General features: G+C 76.4%; 1 protein-coding gene across 1 annotated transcript in view; it reads left to right on the forward strand.

Annotated features, from left to right (window-relative positions):
* The window catches only part of PKS2 (polyketide synthase), a gene marked incomplete at both ends in the record, with an annotated part of 42480 nt that overhangs the window by 2980 nt on the left and 16868 nt on the right, over positions 1–22632 (forward strand). The window contains one exon of the mRNA XM_005774270.1: positions 887–20311. Coding sequence (XP_005774327.1) covers positions 887–20311 — 19425 coding nt within the window. The remainder of the gene's footprint in view (positions 1–886; positions 20312–22632) is intronic.

Consider the following 22632-nt stretch of genomic DNA (forward strand, 5'->3'; position numbering starts at 1 on the left):
GCACGGCCCGTGCGCGGCGTACGACACGGCGTGCTCGTCGGCGCTGGTGGCGGGCCACGCGGCGCTCCGGTCGCTGCAGCTGGGCGAGAGCTCCGCCGCGCTGGTGTCGGCTGTCAACGTGATGCTGTCGCCGCGGGTCGGGCTCACGTTTGCCGTGGCGGGCATGACGTCCGTGCTCGGCCGCAGCCACACGCTCGACAGGCGCGCCGACGGGTACGCGCGGGCGGAGGCGTGCACCGCGGCGGCGCTGCGTCCGGCCGGGTCGCAGCCGGGCGGGCCGCACGAGCCGGTCGCGACGCTGAGCGGCAGCTGCGTGCGGCAAGACGGGAGGAGCGCCAGCCTGACGGCGCCGAACGGCTTGGCCCAGCAGTCGCTGATCGGAGGCTCGCTCGAGGACGCGGGGCTGGGCGAGGGCGAGCTCGTGAGCGCCGAGCTGCACGGCACGGGCACGGCGCTGGGCGACCCGATCGAGGTGCGCGCGCTCGACGCGGCGGCGGTGGGGCCGGGCGCCGCCGCCGCCACGCTGGCGCTGTCTGGCAGCAAGGCCTGCGCCGGCCACGCCGAGCCATCTGCGGGCCTGGTGGGGCTGCTGTCGCTGGCGGTGGCATCGCTGCGCCACGGCGCATCGTCGCCTAGCGCGCAGCTGCGCGTCCTCAACCCCCACCTCGCGGAGACGGTGACTGGCGGCCCTTGCGCGGCCTTGGCGGCTTGCGCCCGGGCGCCGAGGACGGGCGGCTCGTCTGCCGCCTCGTCGGGCGCGGTGAGCTCGTTCGGCTACAGCGGCACCATCGCCCACACGCTACTCCAGACCATCGCCCATACGGCCAGCGTGGGCGGCCTGCGCGCGCCGGCCACCTTCCGCCGCCGGCGCTTTGCCTGGGGCGAGGCGGCGCACCCCTTGCGGCAGCACCGCTGGCCAGCCGCCGACGCGGCGACGCTGAGCTTCCGCTCGCCTGCGGACGGGGTGCTGGCCGCGCTGGTCGCAGACCACCGGGTCCGCGGCCGCGTCGTCTTCCCCGCGGCCGCTCACCTCGAGATGGCGCGCGCTGTGTGCTGCGGGAACGCGGCCGGCGGCGCCTCGTCCACGCGCGCCACGCTCCGGCAAGGCATCTTTGTGCAGCCCTTGCCACTCGACGAGCCGCTCGGGCTGTGGGTGGGCTGCGCCGTGGTGGAGGGCGCGATGGCGCGGGTCGAGACGCGCAGCTGGCGCGAGGCGGACCAGCGCGAGCAGGCGGGGGCGCCGCACGAGACGGCCCTGCACATGAGCGCAGACGTCGGTGCGGCAGGACGGCAGCGCTCGCCGGCGGCGGCGCGTCTGCGGACGCGTCTGGCGGCGGCGTTGTGCCCCGCTGCTGCGTACGCGTCGCTCCGCTCCTCCGGGCTCGAGTACGGCCGCTCTTTCCGAGTGCTCGAGGCGGCGTGGGCTGGGGCGGCGGCGGCGTCAGCCCTGCTTCGCCGCCGCTGGTACCGCGATGGCACGCTCGTGCATCCGGCTGACCTCGACGGCGCGCTGCAGCTCTCTGCTCTCCTCACCGCGCAGCCGGCTCGCGGCGGGACAGCCTTGCCATTCGCGGTGGAGGAGGCGGGCCTCGGCGGCCAAGCGGCGAGCTTGCTTCTGGCGGTGGCGTCCGCCTCCGGGCCCGACACCGCCGCCGTGTGGCTCTGCCATCGCGGTGGCGCGAGCGAGGGCGCGGACAGCGCTGGCGGCGGCCTCGCTGGCGGCGGCTGCCTGGCTCGGCTGGTGGGGCTCCGCAGCCGGCAGCTCGTCGACGGCGCTGGAGCGGGCGAGGCGCAAGGGCACCTGTACCAGACGGCGTGGCGGCGGCTCAGCCTCGGCCCCTCGCCCGGCCAGCCGAGCGCCGCGCTGCTTGCGGTGCGGCCGGCGACCCGAGATGCAGCGGCAGCGGCATCGCCGCCTCCGGTCGGTGGCGCTGCGCGCCTGCTCGGCCAGTTCAGCGCAGGCGGGATGCTGCACGTCGACAGCTTGGCGGCGCTCGAGGCTGGCTTGCGGCACGTGGTTGCTCTCGCGGCGGCGGCTGCGCCAGCTGGCCTGCGGCTCCTCACCCTCGGCGCCCAGCAGGCGTCGCCACGCGGCGCGATGCGCATCACGGACGCGGGGCTGTGGGGCCTGTCGCGTGCCGCGCGGCAAGAGTCGATGGGCAGCAGCTTGGCGTGCACAGACTGGTCGCTCGAGTCGCACGACGGCGGCGGCACTGTGGGCGTGCTCGCGGCTCTCGAGGCGCTTGCCGCGGCAGGCGAGCTCGAGACGGCGGTGTGCACGGATGGCCGCGACGTCCTCGCGCCTCGCCTCGCCCGCGCCTCCGACTCGACATCGCGGCGGCCAGCCTGGCTGCGCCTCGGTGCACGCGGCGCGCTGAGCGCGCTCGTGGTCGAGCCACAGCCGCCGTTCCGCCTGCCCCCCTCGCGGGGCGAGACCGAGCTCAGCGTGCGCGCCGTCGGCCTCAACTTCAGAGACGTGCTCAACGTGCTCGGAGAGTACCCGGGCGACCCCGGGCCTCCTGGCAGCGACTGCTCCGGCGTCGCGGCGGGCGCTGGTGCCACCGGCGCTCGGCTGGGCCTGGCCACTGGCGCGCTCGCGTCGCTGGCGCGGGCTGACTCGCGGCTCGTAGTGCCCAAGCCGGCGGCACTCACCTTCGAGCAAGCCAGCAGCCTGCCCACCGCGTGGATGACGAGCCACGTCGCCCTCTCTGACTCCACGCCGTCCGCGCGGAAGCGATGCCTGTTGCACGCCGGCGCGGGCGGTGTGGGGCTTGCGGCGACCGTCTACGCGCGCTGGCTGCGGCTGCGGATCAGCGTGACGGCCGGCGCGCGAGCGAAGCACCGCTTCCTACGCCAGACCGGCGCTCTCGAGCAGTGGAGCTCGCGCAGCGGCGGCGCCTTTGCGTGGGGCGGCGCCTCGCAGCTGCGCGGGGCGCGGCTGGACGTGGTGCTGAGCAGTCTGTCGCGCGACTTCACGGCCTGCTCGTGGGCACTGCTCTGCGAGTCGGGCCACTTTGAGGAGATCGGCAAGCGCGGCGTGTGGAGTCGCGGCCGTGCGGCGGGAGCGGTGCCCCACGCACGATTCCACGCGATCGCCCTCGACAGCCTGGCCGAGCGCGAGGCGCCGCGGGCACGCCTCACGCTGCTCGTGCTCCGGTCGCGTGCGACCGCGCGGGTGGCCGTCGGCCTGCCACGCGTCAGCTTCTGGCTGGAGCAGGCTGTGGCGGCGGCGTTCCGCTGGCTGCAGAGCGGGCGGAGCATCGGCAAGGTCGTCGTGCGGCTTCGCGCTCCTCCCTCGACGCCAGCAGCGCAAGCGTCGCACCTCCTGAGCGGCGGCACGGGTGCGCTCGGCCAAGCCACGGCGGGCTGGCTTGCACAGCGCGGCGCGACGCGGCTGATATTCGCGTCGCGCGGCGGCGGCTCGGTCAGCAGCGGCCCGGCCGGGCTGCCTTCGGGGAGCGCTGCGCTCTTTGTGCGGTGCGATGTGGCGCAGCCCCGGGAGGTGGAGCGCGCCCTCGCGCTGGCTGCGAACCCGCCGGCGGCGCCGTTGCGGGGCGTGTGGCACGCGGCGGGCGTGCTCGCCGACGGGCTCCTGGCGCAGCAGGGCGCGAGCGGGCTGCGTCGCGTCAGCGCGAGCAAGTCGCACGGCGCAGCGCTCCTACACCGCGCCGGCTCCGCCTTGCCGCTGCAGGCGTCGGTCCTCTTCTCGTCGATAGCGGCGCTCTTTGGCGGCGCCGGCCAGGCCAACTACAGCGCGGCGAGCAGCGGCCTCGACGCGCTCGCGCGGGGCGTGCACGCGCGTGGCCGGGCGGCCCTGAGCGTGCAGTGGGGCCCTTGGGCATCCTCGGGCATGGCGGCGGCCGACAACGTGCGCACGAGGCTGCAGGCGTCGGGGATCGGGCTGCTCGGCATCGCGGAGGGCGGCCCCGCGCTCGCTGCGGCGCTGTCGCGCGACGCGCCGCCGGTGCTGGCGGCGGTGGCTGTGCGGTGGGACCGCTTCCTGGCCGGGCGCGCGACGCCGGCCTTGCTGAGCGCGTTCGGCCGCCCAGGAGGCGCCGGGGGGAAGGCATCGAGGCGAGCAGAGGCGGCGGGGGCGGTCGCGGCGGCAACGCGCAGCCTGAGCGTCACCGAGGTGCTTGAGCTGGTGCACCGCACGGCGGGTACCGCCATCGATGCGGACACGCCTCTGCTCGAGGCCGGCGTCGACTCGCTCGGCGCGGTCGAGCTGCGCAACCAGCTGCACGCCGCGGTGGGCGGCCGAGCGGCGCTGCCAAGCACGCTCGTCTTCGACTACCCGAGCGCACGGCAGCTGGCGGCGTACCTGTCGGACGGCGCCACGCCCGAGCCGGCTGCGCCGCTGCACCGCGCCCCGGCTGCGCACGAGCGAGGCCGAGTCGCCGTGCTCGTCACGGGCGCGAGCGCGGTGCTGCCCTCTGGCGCCGCGGGCGCGGAGGCGGTGTGGCGGGTCGCCATGAGCGCGGCGGACCTGATCTCGGAGGTGCCCGCCGAGCGGTGGCCGCTCGGCCCTCGGCCCGACTCGGCAGCCGGCGACGCGGTGTCGAGCCGCGTCCGGCACGGCGGCTTTGCGCGCGGCGTCGAGCTCTTCGACGGCGCCTTCTTCGGCGTCTCGCCCGCCGAGGCGGTGGCGATGGACCCGCAGCAGCGGCTGCTGCTCGAGCGCGGGTACGAGGCGCTGCACGGCGCGGGCGAGCGGCGCGAGGGGCTGGCGGGCAGCCTGACGGGCGTCTTCGTCGGCATCGCGTCGACGGACTTCGCCGCCGCGCTCGCCTCGCAGAGCGTGGGCGGCGTCTACGCGGCGACGGGAGGGGCGCACTCGGTCGCCTCGGGCCGCCTGTCCTTCGCGCTCGGGCTGCACGGCCCGTGCGCGGCGTACGACACGGCGTGCTCGTCGGCGCTGGTGGCGGGCCACGCGGCGCTCCGGTCGCTGCAGCTGGGCGAGAGCTCCGCCGCGCTGGTGTCGGCTGTCAACGTGATGCTGTCGCCGCGGGTCGGGCTCACGTTTGCCGTGGCGGGCATGACGTCCGTGCTCGGCCGCAGCCACACGCTCGACAGGCGCGCCGACGGGTACGCGCGGGCGGAGGCGTGCACCGCAGCGGCGCTGCGTCCGGCCGGGTCGCAGCCGGGCGGGCCGCACGAGCCGGTCGCGACGCTGAGCGGCAGCTGCGTGCGGCAAGACGGGAGGAGCGCCAGCCTGACGGCGCCGAACGGCCTGGCCCAGCAGTCGCTGATCGGAGGCTCGCTCGAGGACGCGGGGCTGGGCGAGGGCGAGCTCGTGAGCGCCGAGCTGCACGGCACGGGCACGGCGCTGGGCGACCCGATCGAGGTGCGCGCACTCGACGCGGCGGCGGTGGGGCCGGGCGCCGCCGCCGCCACGCTGGCGCTGTCTGGCAGCAAGGCCTGCGCCGGCCACGCCGAGCCATCTGCGGGCCTGGTGGGGCTGCTGTCGCTGGCGGTGGCATCGCTGCGCCACGGCGCATCATCGCCGAGCGCGCAGCTGCGCGTCCTCAACCCCCACCTCGCGGAGACGGTGACTGGCGGCCCTTGCGCGGCCTTGGCGGCTTGCGCCCGGGCTCCGAGGACGGGCGGCTCGTCTGCCGCCTCGTCGGGCGCGGTGAGCTCGTTCGGCTACAGCGGCACCATCGCGCACTCGACGTTGGAGGTGCTACGTCGTTCGCATGAGCACCGCTGGATCGACTACCCTTCACCGCCAGCGTTCCGCCGCCACCGTTTCGGATACCGCGTGCTGACGCTGCGCCGCCTGTCTGCGGTGCAAGTGTCAGCTCCACAGGCAGATGCGGCGGTGCTAGCGGCGGCGGCAACGCGCAGCCTGAGCGTCGCCGAGGTGCTTGAGCTGGTGCACCGCACGGCGGGTACCGCCATCGATGCGGACACGCCTCTGCTCGAGGCCGGCGTCGACTCGCTCGGCGCGGTCGAGCTGCGCAACCAGCTGCACGCCGCGGTGGGCGGCCGAGCGGCGCTGCCAAGCACGCTCGTCTTCGACCACCCGAGCGCACGGCAGCTGGCGGCGTACCTGTCGGACGGCGCCACGCCCGAGCCGGCTGCGCCGCTGCACCGCGCCCCGGCTGCGCACGAGCGAGGCCGAGTCGCCGTGCTCGTCACGGGCGCGAGCGCGGTGCTGCCCTCTGGCGCCGCGGGCGCGGAGGCGGTGTGGCGGGTCGCCATGAGCGCGGCGGACCTGATCTCGGAGGTGCCCGCCGAGCGGTGGCCGCTCGGCCCTCGGCCCGACTCGGCAGCCGGCGACGCGGTGTCGAGCCGCGTCCGGCACGGCGGCTTTGCGCGCGGCGTCGAGCTCTTCGACGGCGCCTTCTTCGGCGTCTCGCCCGCCGAGGCGGCGGCGATGGACCCGCAGCAGCGGCTGCTGCTCGAGCGCGGGTACGAGGCGCTGCACGGCGCGGGCGAGCGGCGCGAGGGGCTGGCGGGCAGCCTGACGGGCGTCTTCGTCGGCATCGCGTCGACGGACTTCGCCGCCGCGCTCGCCTCGCAGAGCGTGGGCGGCGTCTACGCGGCGACGGGAGGGGCGCACTCGGTCGCCTCGGGCCGCCTGTCCTTTGCGCTCGGGCTGCACGGCCCGTGCGCGGCGTACGACACGGCGTGCTCGTCGGCGCTGGTGGCGGGCCACGCGGCGCTCCGGTCGCTGCAGCTGGGCGAGAGCTCCGCCGCGCTGGTGTCGGCTGTCAACGTGATGCTGTCGCCGCGGGTCGGGCTCACGTTTGCCGTGGCGGGCATGACGTCCGTGCTCGGCCGCAGCCACACGCTCGACAGGCGCGCCGACGGGTACGCGCGGGCGGAGGCGTGCACCGCGGCGGCGCTGCGTCCGGCCGGGTCGCAGCCGGGCGGGCCGCACGAGCCGGTCGCGACGCTGAGCGGCAGCTGCGTGCGGCAAGACGGGAGGAGCGCCAGCCTGACGGCGCCGAACGGCTTGGCCCAGCAGTCGCTGATCGGAGGCTCGCTCGAGGACGCGGGGCTGGGCGAGGGCGAGCTCGTGAGCGCCGAGCTGCACGGCACGGGCACGGCGCTGGGCGACCCGATCGAGGTGCGCGCGCTCGACGCGGCGGCGGTGGGGCCGGGCGCCGCCGCCGCCACGCTGGCGCTGTCTGGCAGCAAGGCCTGCGCCGGCCACGCCGAGCCATCTGCGGGCCTGGTGGGGCTGCTGTCGCTGGCGGTGGCATCGCTGCGCCACGGCGCATCGTCGCCAAGCGCGCAGCTGCGCGTCCTCAACCCCCACCTCGCGGAGACGGTGACTGGCGGCCCTTGCGCGGCCTTGGCGGCTTGCGCCCGGGCGCCGAGGACGGGCGGCTCGTCTGCCGCCTCGTCGGGCGCGGTGAGCTCGTTCGGCTACAGCGGCACCATCGCCCACACCGTCGTCGAGCCCGCTGCGCGACCACAGTGGCCGACGCCCGACGCGCTCCCTGCTCAAGTGCGCTACCGCAGGGCCTGGCACGGCTTGGGCCCTCGCCTTGGAATGCAGTCGACACCTCTCGCCGCTGCTAGCGAGCAGTCTGCGCCGAACCTGGCGGCGGTGGAGTCTCTCGTGCAGTACGTCGTCGGCCACTCCATCTCTCCCGACGCGCCGCTCGTAGAGGCTGGGCTCGACTCGCTCGGTGCAGTCCAGCTGCGAGCGGAGCTGCAGGAGGTTGTGGGAGGGGCGCCGTTGCCGGCCACGATCGTCTTCGACTTCCCGACCACGCGAGCGCTGGCGTCGAGGATCTCTAGCGACCGCCCAACACGCGCTTCGCTCACGGAGACTCCATTGAGGCCCAATTTCGGAGAGAGGAGTGAGGCCGTCGTGTGCGGCTGGGGGTGCTCCCTCCCGTGCGGCGCCACGGTGATCTCTGCTGCGCTCCGCATGGCCTTGCTCGGCCACGACTGCGTCGGCTGGGTGCCGGCGGAGAGATGGTTCACAGCGGAGGACGCGTCGCTCTCGCCCGCGGTGAACCAGCGCGTCCGCCACGGCGGCTTCATGTTTGGGGTGGATGGCTTCGACCACACCTTTTTCGCCGTGTCGCGAGCGGAGGCAGCCGCAATGGACCCGCAGCAGCGGCTGCTGCTCGAGACGGGCTACACTGCTCTCGCCAGCGCGGGTCTGGAGCGCTCGGCCCTGCAGAAGGGCGTCACTGGGGTCAGCGTGGGCATCCAGGCGATCGACTTCGCGCTGCTGGAGGCGGCGCGCGGGTCGACGTCGTCCGTGTACGCGGCGACGGGCTTCCAGCACGCGGTCGCCTCGGGCCGCATCTCCTACGCGCTCGGGCTGCAAGGCCCGTGCGCCTCGTTTGACACCGCGTGCTCGTCTTCGCTGGTCGCGACGCACGTGTCGAAGCAGGCCCTGGAGATGCACGAGTGTAGCGCCGCCCTGGCCGAGGGGGTGAACGTGATGCTCTCGCCGGCAGCTAGCTGGAGCTGCGCCGTGGCGGGGATGACTTCGCCGCGCGGCCGCTGCTTCTCGTTCGACAGCCGCGCAGACGGGTACGCACGAGCAGAGGCCTGCTGCGCCGTCTCGCTGCGGGCCATCGAGCTCGTCCACACGTGCCGCGCGCTCTTCGAAGGCAGCGCCGTGCGGCAGGACGGACGCAGCGCCAGCCTCACGGCGCCGAACGGTCAGGCGCAGCGCACGCTGCTGGCGGTGGCGTTTGCGAGCGGCGGCTGGGGGCGTGAGGTGCACTGCAGTGTGGAGGCGCACGGGACAGGCACCCGGCTCGGCGACCCGATCGAGGCGAAGGCTCTGTCGCAAGGGCCCACTCTTGCCAACCCGAATGCTGCGCCGTGCTCGATCGGGAGCTTCAAGGCCGTCATCGGCCACACTGAGCCCGCCGCAGGGATGGTGGGTCTGCTGGTGAAGGTCGAGGCGCTGGTGGCGAGGCTGTTCGTCCCGAACGCTCAGCTGCGCGTCGCCAACCGCCACGTCGCAGCCGTGCTGCCTGGTCGCACGTGGGCGCTGCCGACGCAGGCAGGGCCGCAGCCTCGCAGCCAGCGCGCCGCGGGCGTGAGCTCGTTCGGGTACAGCGGCACCATCGCCCACACGCTGATCAAGATGCCGGCTCGCACAGCCAGCGTGGGCGGCCTGCGCGCGCCGGCCGCGTTCCGCCGCCGGCGCTTTGCCTGGGGCGAGGCGGCGCACCCCTTGCGGCAGCACCGCTGGCCAGCCGCCGACGCGGCGACGCTGAGCTTCCGCTCGCCTGCGGACGGGGTGCTGGCCGCGCTGGTCGCAGACCACCGGGTCCGCGGCCGCGTCGTCTTCCCCGCGGCCGCTCACCTCGAGATGGCGCGCGCTGTGTGCTGCGGGGACGCGGCCGGCGGCGCCTCGTCCACGCGCGCCACGCTCCGGCAAGGCGTCTTTGTGCAGCCCTTGCCACTCGACGAGCCGCTCGGGCTGTGGGTGGGCTGCGCCGTGGCGGGCGGCGCGATGGCGCGGGTCGAGACGCGCAGCTGGCGCGAGGCGGACCAGCGCGAGCAGGCGGGGGCGCCGCACGAGACGGCTCTGCACATGAGCGCAGACGTCGGTGCGGCAGGACGGCAGCGCTCGCCGGCGGCGGCGCGTCTGCGGACGCGTCTGGCGGCGGCGTTGTGCCCCGCTGCTGCGTACGCGTCGCTCCGCTCCTCCGGGCTCGAGTACGGCCGCTCTTTCCGAGTGCTCGAGGCGGCGTGGGCTGGGGCGGCGGCGGCGTCAGCCCTGCTTCACCGCCGCTGGTTCGGCGAAGGCACGCTCGTGCATCCGGCTGACCTCGACGGCGCGCTGCAGCTCTCTGCTCTCCTCACCGCGCAGCCGGCTCGCGGCGGGACAGCCTTGCCATTCGCGGTGGAGGAGGCGGGCCTCGGCGGCCAAGCGGCGAGCTTGCTTCTGGCGGTGGCGTCCGCCTCCGGGCCCGACACCGCCGCCGTGTGGCTCTGCCATCGCGGTGGCGCGAGCGAGGGCGCGGACAGCGCTGGCGGCGGCCTCGCTGGCGGCGGCTGCCTGGCTCGGCTGGTGGGGCTCCGCAGCCGGCAGCTCGTCGACGGCGCTGGAGCGGGCGAGGCGCAAGGGCACCTGTACCAGACGGCGTGGCGGCGGCTCAGCCTCGGCCCCTCGCCCGGCCAGCCGAGCGCCGCGCTGCTTGCGGTGCGGCCGGCGACCCGAGATGCAGCGGCAGCGGCATCGCCGCCTCCGGTCGGTGGCGCTGCGCGCCTGCTCGGCCAGTTCAGCGCGGGCGGGACGCTGCACGTCGACAGCTTGGCGGCGCTCGAGGCTGGCTTGCGGCACGTGGTCGCTCTCGCGGCGGCGGCTGCGCCAGCTGGCCTGCGGCTCCTCACCCTCGGCGCCCAGCAGGCGTCGCCACGCGGCGCGATGCGCATCACGGACGCGGGGCTGTGGGGCCTGTCGCGTGCCGCGCGGCAAGAGTCGATGGGCAGCAGCTTGGCGTGCACAGACTGGTCGCTCGAGTCGCACGACGGCGGCGGCACTGTGGGCGTGCTCGCGGCTCTCGAGGCGCTTGCCACGGCAGGCGAGCTCGAGACGGCGGTGTGCACGGATGGCCGCGACGTCCTCGCGCCTCGCCTCGCCCGCGCATCGGTCGTGCCGCCACACCTGTCAGCGTCAGCACCGTCGTCGCACCTTCTGAGCGGCGGCACGGGTGCGCTCGGCCAAGCCACGGCGGGCTGGCTTGCGCAGCGCGGCGCGACGCGGCTGATATTCGCGTCGCGCGGCGGCGGCTCGGTCAGCAGCGGCCCGGCCGGGCTGCCTTCAGGGAGCGCTGCGCTCTTTGTGCGGTGCGATGTGGCGCAGCCCCGGGAGGTGGAGCGCGCCCTCGCGCTGGCTGCGAACCCGCCGGCGGCGCCGTTGCGGGGCGTGTGGCACGCGGCGGGCGTGCTCGCCGACGGGCTCCTGGCGCAGCAGGGCGCGAGCGGGTTGCGTCGCGTCAGCGCGAGCAAGTCGCACGGCGCAGCGCTCCTACACCGCGCCGGCTCCGCCTTGCCGCTGCAGGCGTCGGTCCTCTTCTCGTCGATAGCGGCGCTCTTTGGCGGCGCCGGCCAGGCCAACTACAGCGCGGCGAGCAGCGGCCTCGACGCGCTCGCGCGGGGCGTGCACGCGCGTGGCCGGGCGGCCCTGAGCGTGCAGTGGGGCCCTTGGGCATCCTCGGGCATGGCGGCCGCCGACAACGTGCGCACGAGGCTGCAGGCGTCGGGGATCGGGCTGCTCGGCATCGCGGAGGGCGGCCCCGCGCTCGCTGCGGCGCTGTCGCGCGACGCGCCGCCGGTGCTGGCGGCGGTGGCTGTGCGGTGGGACCGCTTCCTGGCCGGGCGCGCGACGCCGGCCTTGCTGAGCGCGTTCGGCCGCCCAGGAGGCGCCGGGGGGAAGGCATCGAGGCGAGCAGAGGCGACGGGGGCGGTCGCGGCGGCGACGCGCAGCGTGAGCGTCGCCGAGGTGCTTGAGCTGGTGCACCGCACGGCCGGCGCCACCGCCGACGCGGACACGCCTCTGCTCGAGGCCGGCGTCGACTCGCTCGGCGCGGTCGAGCTGCGCAACCAGCTGCACGCCGCGGTGGGCGGCCGAGCGGCGCTGCCAAGCACGCTCGTCTTCGACCACCCGAGCGCACGGCAGCTGGCGGCGTACCTGTCGGACGGCGCCACGCCCGAGCCGGCTGCGCCGCTGCACCGCGCCCCGGCTGCGCACGAGCGAGGCCGAGTCGCCGTGCTCGTCACGGGCGCGAGCGCGGTGCTGCCCTCTGGCGCCGCGGGCGCGGAGGCGGTGTGGCGGGTCGCCATGAGCGCGGCGGACCTGATCTCGGAGGTGCCCGCCGAGCGGTGGCCGCTCGGCCCTCGGCCCGACTCGGCAGCCGGCGACGCGGTGTCGAGCCGCGTCCGGCACGGCGGCTTTGCGCGCGGCGTCGAGCTCTTCGACGGCGCCTTCTTCGGCGTCTCGCCCGCCGAGGCGGTGGCGATGGACCCGCAGCAGCGGCTGCTGCTCGAGCGCGGGTACGAGGCGCTGCACGGCGCGGGCGAGCGGCGCGAGGGGCTGGCGGGCAGCCTGACGGGCGTCTTCGTCGGCATCGCGTCGACGGACTTCGCCGCCGCGCTCGCCTCGCAGAGCGTGGGCGGCGTCTACGCGGCGACGGGAGGGGCGCACTCGGTCGCCTCGGGCCGCCTGTCTTTCGCGCTCGGGCTGCACGGCCCGTGCGCGGCGTACGACACGGCGTGCTCGTCGGCGCTGGTGGCGGGCCACGCGGCGCTCCGGTCGCTGCAGCTGGGCGAGAGCTCCGCCGCGCTGGTGTCGGCTGTCAACGTGATGCTGTCGCCGCGGGTCGGGCTCACGTTTGCCGTGGCGGGCATGACGTCCGTGCTCGGCCGCAGCCACACGCTCGACAGGCGCGCCGACGGGTACGCGCGGGCGGAGGCGTGCACCGCGGCGGCGCTGCGTCCGGCCGGGTCGCAGCCGGGCGGGCCGCACGAGCCGGTCGCGACGCTGAGCGGCAGCTGCGTGCGGCAAGACGGGAGGAGCGCCAGCCTGACGGCGCCGAACGGCCTGGCCCAGCAGTCGCTGATCGGAGGCTCGCTCGAGGACGCGGGGCTGGGCGAGGGCGAGCTCGTGAGCGCCGAGCTGCACGGCACGGGCACGGCGCTGGGCGACCCGATCGAGGTGCGCGCGCTCGACGCGGCGGCGGTGGGGCCGGGCGCCGCCGCCGCCACGCTGGCGCTGTCTGGCAGCAAGGCCTGCGCCGGCCACGCCGAGCCATCTGCGGGCCTGGTGGGGCTGCTGTCGCTGGCGGTGGCATCGCTGCGCCACGGCGCATCGTCGCCAAGCGCGCAGCTGCGCGTCCTCAACCCCCACCTCGCGGAGACGGTGACTGGCGGCCCTTGCGCGGCCTTGGCGGCTTGCGCCCGGGCGCCGAGGACGGGCGGCTCGTCTGCCGCCTCGTCGGGCGCGGTGAGCTCGTTTGGCTACAGCGGCACCATCGCCCACACGCTACTCCAGACCATCGCCCATACGGCCAGCGTGGGCGGCCTGCGCGCGCCGGCCGCGTTCCGCCGCCGGCGCTTTGCCTGGGGCGAGGCGGCGCACCCCTTGCGGCAGCACCGCTGGCCAGCCGCCGACGCGGCGACGCTGAGCTTCCGCTCGCCTGCGGACGGGGTGCTGGCCGCGCTGGTCGCAGACCACCGGGTCCGCGGCCGCGTCGTCTTCCCCGCGGCCGCTCACCTCGAGATGGCGCGCGCTGTGTGCTGCGGGGACGCGGCCGGCGGCGCCTCGTCCACGCGCGCCACGCTCCGGCAAGGCATCTTTGTGCAGCCCTTGCCACTCGACGAGCCGCTCGGGCTGTGGGTGGGCTGCGCCGTGGTGGAGGGCGCGATGGCGCGGGTCGAGACGCGCAGCTGGCGCGAGGCGGACCAGCGCGAGCAGGCGGGGGCGCCGCACGAGACGGCCCTGCACATGAGCGCAGACGTCGGTGCGGCAGGACGGCAGCGCTCGCCGGCGGCGGCGCGTCTGCGGACGCGTCTGGCGGCGGCGTTGTGCCCCGCTGCTGCGTACGCGTCGCTCCGCTCCTCCGGGCTCGAGTACGGCCGCTCTTTCCGAGTGCTCGAGGCGGCGTGGGCTGGGGCGGCGGCGGCGTCAGCCCTGCTTCGCCGCCGCTGGTACCGCGATGGCACGCTCGTGCATCCGGCTGACCTCGACGGCGCGCTGCAGCTCTCTGCTCTCCTCACCGCGCAGCCGGCTCGCGGCGGGACAGCCTTGCCATTCGCGGTGGAGGAGGCGGGCCTCGGCGGCCAAGCGGCGAGCTTGCTTCTGGCGGTGGCGTCCGCCTCCGGGCCCGACACCGCCGCCGTGTGGCTCTGCCATCGCGGTGGCGCGAGCGAGGGCGCGGACAGCGCTGGCGGCGGCCTCGCTGGCGGCGGCTGCCTGGCTCGGCTGGTGGGGCTCCGCAGCCGGCAGCTCGTCGACGGCGCTGGAGCGGGCGAGGCGCAAGGGCACCTCTACCAGACGGCGTGGCGGCGGCTCAGCCTCGGCCCCTCGCCCGGCCAGCCGAGCGCCGCGCTGCTCGCGGTGCGGCCGGCGACCCGAGATGCAGCGGCAGCGGCATCGCCGCCTCCGGTCGGTGGCGCTGCGCGCCTGCTCGGCCAGTTCAGCGCGGGCGGGACGCTGCACGTCGACAGCTTGGCGGCGCTCGAGGCTGGCTTGCGGCACGTGGTCGCTCTCGCGGCGGCGGCTGCGCCAGCTGGCCTGCGGCTCCTCACCCTCGGCGCCCAGCAGGCGTCGCCACGCGGCGCGATGCGCATCACGGACGCGGGGCTGTGGGGCCTGTCGCGTGCCGCGCGGCAAGAGTCGATGGGCAGCAGCTTGGCGTGCACAGACTGGTCGCTCGAGTCGCACGACGGCGGCGGCACTGTGGGCGTGCTCGCGGCTCTCGAGGCGCTTGCCACGGCAGGCGAGCTCGAGACGGCGGTGTGCACGGATGGCCGCGACGTCCTCGCGCCTCGCCTCGCCCGCGCATCGGTCGTGCCGCCACACCTGTCAGCGTCAGCACCGTCGTCGCACCTTCTGAGCGGCGGCACGGGTGCGCTCGGCCAAGCCACGGCGGGCTGGCTTGCGCAGCGCGGCGCGACGCGGCTGATCTTTGCGTCGCGCGGCGGCGGCTCGGTCAGCAGCGGCCCGGCCGGGCTGCCTTCAGGGAGCGCTGCGCTCTTTGTGCGGTGCGATGTGGCGCAGCCCCGGGAGGTGGAGCGCGCCCTCGCGCTGGCTGCGAACCCGCCGGCGGCGCCGTTGCGGGGCGTGTGGCACGCGGCGGGCGTGCTCGCCGACGGGCTCCTGGCGCAGCAGGGCGCGAGCGGGCTGCGTCGCGTCAGCGCGAGCAAGTCGCACGGCGCGGCGCTCCTACACCGCGCCGGCTCCGCCTTGCCGCTGCAGGCGTCGGTCCTCTTCTCGTCGATAGCGGCGCTCTTTGGCGGCGCCGGCCAGGCCAACTACAGCGCGGCGAGCAGCGGCCTCGACGCGCTCGCGCGGGGCGTGCACGCGCGTGGCCGGGCGGCCCTGAGCGTGCAGTGGGGCCCTTGGGCATCCTCGGGCATGGCGGCGGCCGACAACGTGCGCACGAGGCTGCAGGCGTCGGGGATCGGGCTGCTCGGCATCGCGGAGGGCGGCCCCGCGCTCGCTGCGGCGCTGTCGCGCGACGCGCCGCCGGTGCTGGCGGCGGTGGCTGTGCGGTGGGACCGCTTCCTGGCCGGGCGCGCGACGCCGGCCTTGCTGAGCGCGTTCGGCCGCCCAGGAGGCGCCGGGGGGAAGGCATCGAGGCGAGCAGAGGCGACGGGGGCGGTCGCGGCGGCGACGCGCAGCCTGAGCGTCGCCGAGGTGCTTGAGCTGGTGCACCGCACGGCCGGCGCCACCGCCGACGCGGACACGCCTCTGCTCGAGGCCGGCGTCGACTCGCTCGGCGCGGTCGAGCTGCGCAACCAGCTGCACGCCGCGGTGGGCGGCCGAGCGGCGCTGCCAAGCACGCTCGTCTTCGACCACCCGAGCGCACGGCAGCTGGCGGCGTACCTGTCGGACGGCGCCACGCCCGAGCCGGCTGCGCCGCTGCACCGCGCCCCGGCTGCGCACGAGCGAGGCCGAGTCGCCGTGCTCGTCACGGGCGCGAGCGCGGTGCTGCCCTCTGGCGCCGCGGGCGCGGAGGCGGTGTGGCGGGTCGCCATGAGCGCGGCGGACCTGATCTCGGAGGTGCCCGCCGAGCGGTGGCCGCTCGGCCCTCGGCCCGACTCGGCAGCCGGCGACGCGGTGTCGAGCCGCGTCCGGCACGGCGGCTTTGCGCGCGGCGTCGAGCTCTTCGACGGCGCCTTCTTCGGCGTCTCGCCCGCCGAGGCGGCGGCGATGGACCCGCAGCAGCGGCTGCTGCTCGAGCGCGGGTACGAGGCGCTGCACGGCGCGGGCGAGCGGCGCGAGGGGCTGGCGGGCAGCCTGACGGGCGTCTTCGTCGGCATCGCGTCGACGGACTTCGCCGCCGCGCTCGCCTCGCAGAGCGTGGGCGGCGTCTACGCGGCGACGGGAGGGGCGCACTCGGTCGCCTCGGGCCGCCTGTCCTTCGCGCTCGGGCTGCACGGCCCGTGCGCGGCGTACGACACGGCGTGCTCGTCGGCGCTGGTGGCGGGCCACGCGGCGCTCCGGTCGCTGCAGCTGGGCGAGAGCTCCGCCGCGCTGGTGTCGGCTGTCAACGTGATGCTGTCGCCGCGGGTCGGGCTCACGTTTGCCGTGGCGGGCATGACGTCCGTGCTCGGCCGCAGCCACACGCTCGACAGGCGCGCCGACGGGTACGCGCGGGCGGAGGCGTGCACCGCGGCGGCGCTGCGTCCGGCCGGGTCGCAGCCGGGCGGGCTGCACGAGCCGGTCGCGACGCTGAGCGGCAGCTGCGTGCGGCAAGACGGGAGGAGCGCCAGCCTGACGGCGCCGAACGGCCTGGCCCAGCAGTCGCTGATCGGAGGCTCGCTCGAGGACGCGGGGCTGGGCGAGGGCGAGCTCGTGAGCGCCGAGCTGCACGGCACGGGCACGGCGCTGGGCGACCCGATCGAGGTGCGCGCGCTCGACGCGGCGGTGGTGGGGCCGGGCGCCGCCGCCGCCACGCTGGCGCTGTCTGGCAGCAAGGCCTGCGCCGGCCACGCCGAGCCATCTGCGGGCCTGGTGGGGCTGCTGTCGCTGGCGGTGGCATCGCTGCGCCACGGCGCATCGTCGCCAAGCGCGCAGCTGCGCGTCCTCAACCCCCACCTCGCGGAGACGGTGACTGGCGGCCCTTGCGCGGCCTTGGCGGCTTGCGCCCGGGCGCCGAGGACGGGCGGCTCGTCTGCCGCCTCGTCGGGCGCGGTGAGCTCGTTCGGCTACAGCGGCACCATCGCCCACACGCTGATCAAGATGCCGGCTCGCACAGCCAGCGTGGGCGGCCTGCGCGCGCCGGCCGCGTTCCGCCGCCGGCGCTTTGCCTGGGGCGAGGCGGCGCACCCCTTGCGGCAGCACCGCTGGCCAGCCGCCGACGCGGCGACGCTGAGCTTCCGCTCGCCTGCGGACGGGGTGCTGGCCGCGCTGGTCGCAGACCACCGGGTCCGCGGCCGCGTCGTCTTCCCCGCGGCCGCTCACCTCGAGATGGCGCGCGCTGTGTGCTGCGGGGACGCGGCCGGCGGCGCCTCGTCCACGCGCGCCACGCTCCGGCAAGGCGTCTTTGTGCAGCCCTTGCCACTCGACGAGCCGCTCGGGCTGTGGGTGGGCTGCGCCGTGGCGGGCGGCGCGATGGCGCGGGTCGAGACGCGCAGCTGGCGCGAGGCGGACCAGCGCGAGCAGGCGGGGGCGCCGCACGAGACGGCCCTGCACATGAGCGCAGACGTCGGTGCGGCAGGACGGCAGCGCTCGCCGGCGGCGGCGCGTCTGCGGACGCGTCTGGCGGCGGCGTTGTGCCCCGCTGCTGCGTACGCGTCGCTCCGCTCCTCCGGGCTCGAGTACGGCCGCTCTTTCCGAGTGCTCGAGGCGGCGTGGGCTGGGGCGGCGGCGGCGTCAGCCCTGCTTCGCCGCCGCTGGTACCGCGATGGCACGCTCGTGCATCCGGCTGACCTCGACGGCGCGCTGCAGCTCTCTGCTCTCCTCACCGCGCAGCCGGCTCGCGGCGGGACAGCCTTGCCATTCGCGGTGGAGGAGGCGGGCCTCGGCGGCCAAGCGGCGAGCTTGCTTCTGGCGGTGGCGTCCGCCTCCGGGCCCGACACCGCCGCCGTGTGGCTCTGCCATCGCGGTGGCGCGAGCGAGGGCGCGGACAGCGCTGGCGGCGGCCTCGCTGGCGGCGGCTGCCTGGCTCGGCTGGTGGGGCTCCGCAGCCGGCAGCTCGTCGACGGCGCTGGAGCGGGCGAGGCGCAAGGGCACCTGTACCAGACGGCGTGGCGGCGGCTCAGCCTCGGCCCCTCGCCCGGCCAGCCGAGCGCCGCGCTGCTTGCGGTGCGGCCGGCGACCCGAGATGCAGCGGCAGCGGCATCGCCGCCTCCGGTCGGTGGCGCTTCCGGCCTGCTCGGCCAGTTCAGCGCGGGCGGGACGCTGCACGTCGACAGCTTGGCGGCGCTCGAGGCTGGCTTGCGGCACGTGGTCGCTCTCGCGGCGGCGGCTGCGCCAGCTGGCCTGCGGCTCCTCACCCTCGGCGCCCAGCAGGCGTCGCCACGCGGCGCGATGCGCATCACGGACGCGGGGCTGTGGGGCCTGTCGCGTGCCGCGCGGCAAGAGTCGATGGGCAGCAGCTTGGCGTGCACAGACTGGTCGCTCGAGTCGCAGGACGGCGGCGGCACTGTGGGCGTGCTCGCGGCTCTCGAGGCGCTCGCCACGGCAGGCGAGCTCGAGACGGCGGTGTGCACGGATGGCCGCGACGTCCTCGCGCCTCGCCTCGCCCGCGCCTCCGACTCGACATCGCGGCGGCCAGCCTGGCTGCGCCTCGGTGCACGCGGCGCGCTGAGCGCGCTCGTGGTCGAGCCACAGCCGCCGTTCCGCCTGCCCCCCTCGCGGGGCGAGACCGAGCTCAGCGTGCGCGCCGTCGGCCTCAACTTCAGAGACGTGCTCAACGTGCTCGGAGAGTACCCGGGCGACCCCGGGCCTCCTGGCAGCGACTGCTCCGGCGTCGCGGCGGGCGCTGGTGCCACCGGCGCTCGGCTGGGCCTGGCCATTGGCGCGCTCGCGTCGCTGGCGCGGGCTGACTCGCGGCTCGTAGTGCCCAAGCCGGCGGCACTCACCTTCGAGCAAGCCAGCAGCCTGCCCACCGCGTGGATGACGAGCCACGTCGCCCTCTCTGACTCCACGCCGTCCGCGCGGAAGCGATGCCTGTTGCACGCCGGCGCGGGCGGTGTGGGGCTTGCGGCGACCGTCTACGCGCGCTGGCTGCGGCTGCGGATCAGCGTGACGGCCGGCGCGCGAGCGAAGCACCGCTTCCTACGCCAGACCGGCGCTCTCGAGCAGTGGAGCTCGCGCAGCGGCGGCGCCTTTGCGTGGGGCGGCGCCTCGCAGCTGCGCGGGGCGCGGCTGGACGTGGTGCTGAGCAGTCTGTCGCGCGACTTCACGGCCTGCTCGTGGGCACTGCTCTGCGAGTCGGGCCACTTTGAGGAGATCGGCAAGCGCGGCGTGTGGAGTCGCGGCCGTGCGGCGGGAGCGGTGCCCCACGCACGATTCCACGCGATCGCCCTCGACAGCCTGGCCGAGCGCGAGGCGCCGCGGGCACGCCTCACGCTGCTCGTGCTCCGGTCGCGTGCGACCGCGCGGGTGGCCGTCGGCCTGCCACGCGTCAGCTTCTGGCTGGAGCAGGCTGTGGCGGCGGCGTTCCGCTGGCTGCAGAGCGGGCGGAGCATCGGCAAGGTCGTCGTGCGGCTTCGCGCTCCTCCCTCGACGCCAGCAGCGCAAGCGTCGCACCTTCTGAGCGGCGGCACGGGTGCGCTCGGCCAAGCCACGGCGGGCTGGCTTGCGCAGCGCGGCGCGACGCGGCTGATCTTTGCGTCGCGCGGCGGCGGCTCGGTCAGCAGCGGCCCGGCCGGGCTGCCTTCGGGGAGCGCTGCGCTCTTTGTGCGGTGCGATGTGGCGCAGCCCCGGGAGGTGGAGCGCGCCCTCTCGCTGGCTGCGGACCCGCCGGCGGCGCCGTTGCGGGGCGTGTGGCACGCGGCGGGCGTGCTCGCCGACGGGCTCCTGGCGCAGCAGGGCGCGAGCGGGCTGCGTCGCGTCAGCGCGAGCAAGTCGCACGGCGCAGCGCTCCTACACCGCGCCGGCTCCGCCTTGCCGCTGCAGGCGTCGGTCCTCTTCTCGTCGATAGCGGCGCTCTTTGGCGGCGCCGGCCAGGCCAACTACAGCGCGGCGAGCAGCGGCCTCGACGCGCTCGCGCGGGGCGTGCACGCGCGTGGCCGGGCGGCCCTGAGCGTGCAGTGGGGCCCTTGGGCATCCTCGGGCATGGCGGCCGCCGACAACGTGCGCACGAGGCTGCAGGCGTCGGGGATCGGGCTGCTCGGCATCGCGGAGGGCGGCCCCGCGCTCGCTGCGGCGCTGTCGCGCGACGCGCCGCCGGTGCTGGCGGCGGTGGCTGTGCGGTGGGACCGCTTCCTGGCCGGGCGCGCGACGCCGGCCTTGCTGAGCGCGTTCGGCCGCCCAGGAGGCGCCGGGGGGAAGGCATCGAGGCGAGCAGAGGCGGCGGGGGCGGTCGCGGCGGCGACGCGCAGCCTGAGCGTCGCCGAGGTGCTTGAGCTGGTGCACCGCACGGCCGGCGCCACCGCCGGCGCGGACACGCCTCTGCTCGAGGCCGGCGTCGACTCGCTCGGCGCGGTCGAGCTGCGCAACCAGCTGCACGCCGCGGTGGGCGGCCGAGCGGCGCTGCCAAGCACGCTCGTCTTCGACCACCCGAGCGCACGGCAGCTGGCGGCGTACCTGTCGGACGGCGCCACGCCCGAGCCGGCTGCGCCGCTGCACCGCGCCCCGGCTGCGCACGAGCGAGGCCGAGTCGCCGTGCTCGTCACGGGCGCGAGCGCGGTGCTGCCCTCTGGCGCCGCGGGCGCGGAGGCGGTGTGGCGGGTCGCCATGAGCGCGGCGGACCTGATCTCGGAGGTGCCCGCCGAGCGGTGGCCGCTCGGCCCTCGGCCCGACTCGGCAGCCGGCGACGCGGTGTCGAGCCGCGTCCGGCACGGCGGCTTTGCGCGCGGCGTCGAGCTCTTCGACGGCGCCTTCTTCGGCGTCTCGCCCGCCGAGGCGGCGGCGATGGACCCGCAGCAGCGGCTGCTGCTCGAGCGCGGGTACGAGGCGCTGCACGGCGCGGGCGAGCGGCGCGAGGGGCTGGCGGGCAGCCTGACGGGCGTCTTCGTCGGCATCGCGTCGACGGACTTCGCCGCCGCGCTCGCCTCGCAGAGCGTGGGCGGCGTCTACGCGGCGACGGGAGGGGCGCACTCGGTCGCCTCGGGCCGCCTGTCCTTCGCGCTCGGGCTGCACGGCCCGTGCGCGGCGTACGACACGGCGTGCTCGTCGGCGCTGGTGGCGGGCCACGCGGCGCTCCGGTCGCTGCAGCTGGGCGAGAGCTCCGCCGCGCTGGTGTCGGCTGTCAACGTGATGCTGTCGCCGCGGGTCGGGCTCACGTTTGCCGTGGCGGGCATGACGTCCGTGCTCGGCCGCAGCCACACGCTCGACAGGCGCGCCGACGGGTACGCGCGGGCGGAGGCGTGCACCGCGGCGGCGCTGCGTCCGGCCGGGTCGCAGCCGGGCGGGCCGCACGAGCCGGTCGCGACGCTGAGCGGCAGCTGCGTGCGGCAAGACGGGAGGAGCGCCAGCCTGACGGCGCCGAACGGCTTGGCCCAGCAGTCGCTGATCGGAGGCTCGCTCGAGGACGCGGGGCTGGGCGAGGGCGAGCTCGTGAGCGCCGAGCTGCACGGCACGGGCACGGCGCTGGGCGACCCGATCGAGGTGCGCGCGCTCGACGCGGCGGCGGTGGGGCCGGGCGCCGCCGCCGCCACGCTGGCGCTGTCTGGCAGCAAGGCCTGCGCCGGCCACGCCGAGCCATCTGCGGGCCTGGTGGGGCTGCTGTCGCTGGCGGTGGCATCGCTGCACCACGGCGCATCATCGCCGAGCGCGCAGCTGCGCGTCCTCAACCCCCACCTCACGGAGACGGTGACTGGCGGCCCTTGCGCGGCCTTGGCGGCTTGCGCCCGGGCGCCGAGGACGGGCGGCTCGTCTGCCGCCTCGTCGGGCGCGGTGAGCTCGTTCGGCTACAGCGGCACCATCGCGCACTCGACGTTGGAGGTGCTACGTCGCTTGTATGAGCACCGCTGGATCGACTACCCTTCACCGCCAGCGTTCCGCCGCCACCGTTTCGGATACCGCGTGCTGACGCTGCGCCGCCTGTCTGCGGTGCAAGTGTCAGCTCCACAGGCAGATGCGGCGGTGCTAGCGGCGGCGGCAACGCGCAGCCTGAGCGTCGCCGAGGTGCTTGAGCTGGTGCACCGCACGGCGGGTACCGCCATCGATGCGGACACGCCTCTGCTCGAGGCCGGCGTCGACTCGCTCGGCGCGGTCGAGCTGCGCAACCAGCTGCACGCCGCGGTGGGCGGCCGAGCGGCGCTGCCAAGCACGCTCGTCTTCGACTACCCGAGCGCACGGCAGCTGGCGGCGTACCTGTCGGACGGCGCCACGCCCGAGCCGGCTGCGCCGCTGCACCGCGCCCCGGCTGCGCACGAGCGAGGCCGAGTCGCCGTGCTCGTCACGGGCGCGAGCGCGGTGCTGCCCTCTGGCGCCGCGGGCGCGGAGGCGGTGTGGCGGGTCGCCATGAGCGCGGCGGACCTGATCTCGGAGGTGCCCGCCGAGCGGTGGCCGCTCGGCCCTCGGCCCGACTCGGCAGCCGGCGACGCGGTGTCGAGCCGCGTCCGGCACGGCGGCTTTGCGCGCGGCGTCGAGCTCTTCGACGGCGCCTTCTTCGGCGTCTCGCCCGCCGAGGCGGTGGCGATGGACCCGCAGCAGCGGCTGCTGCTCGAGCGCGGGTACGAGGCGCTGCACGGCGCGGGCGAGCGGCGCGAGGGGCTGGCGGGCAGCCTGACGGGCGTCTTCGTCGGCATCGCGTCGACGGACTTCGCCGCCGCGCTCGCCTCGCAGAGCGTGGGCGGCGT

Source organism: Emiliania huxleyi (assembly GCF_000372725.1).
Source record: "Emiliania huxleyi CCMP1516 unplaced genomic scaffold EMIHUscaffold_316, whole genome shotgun sequence".
Lineage (NCBI taxonomy): Eukaryota > Haptophyta > Isochrysidales > Noelaerhabdaceae > Emiliania > Emiliania huxleyi.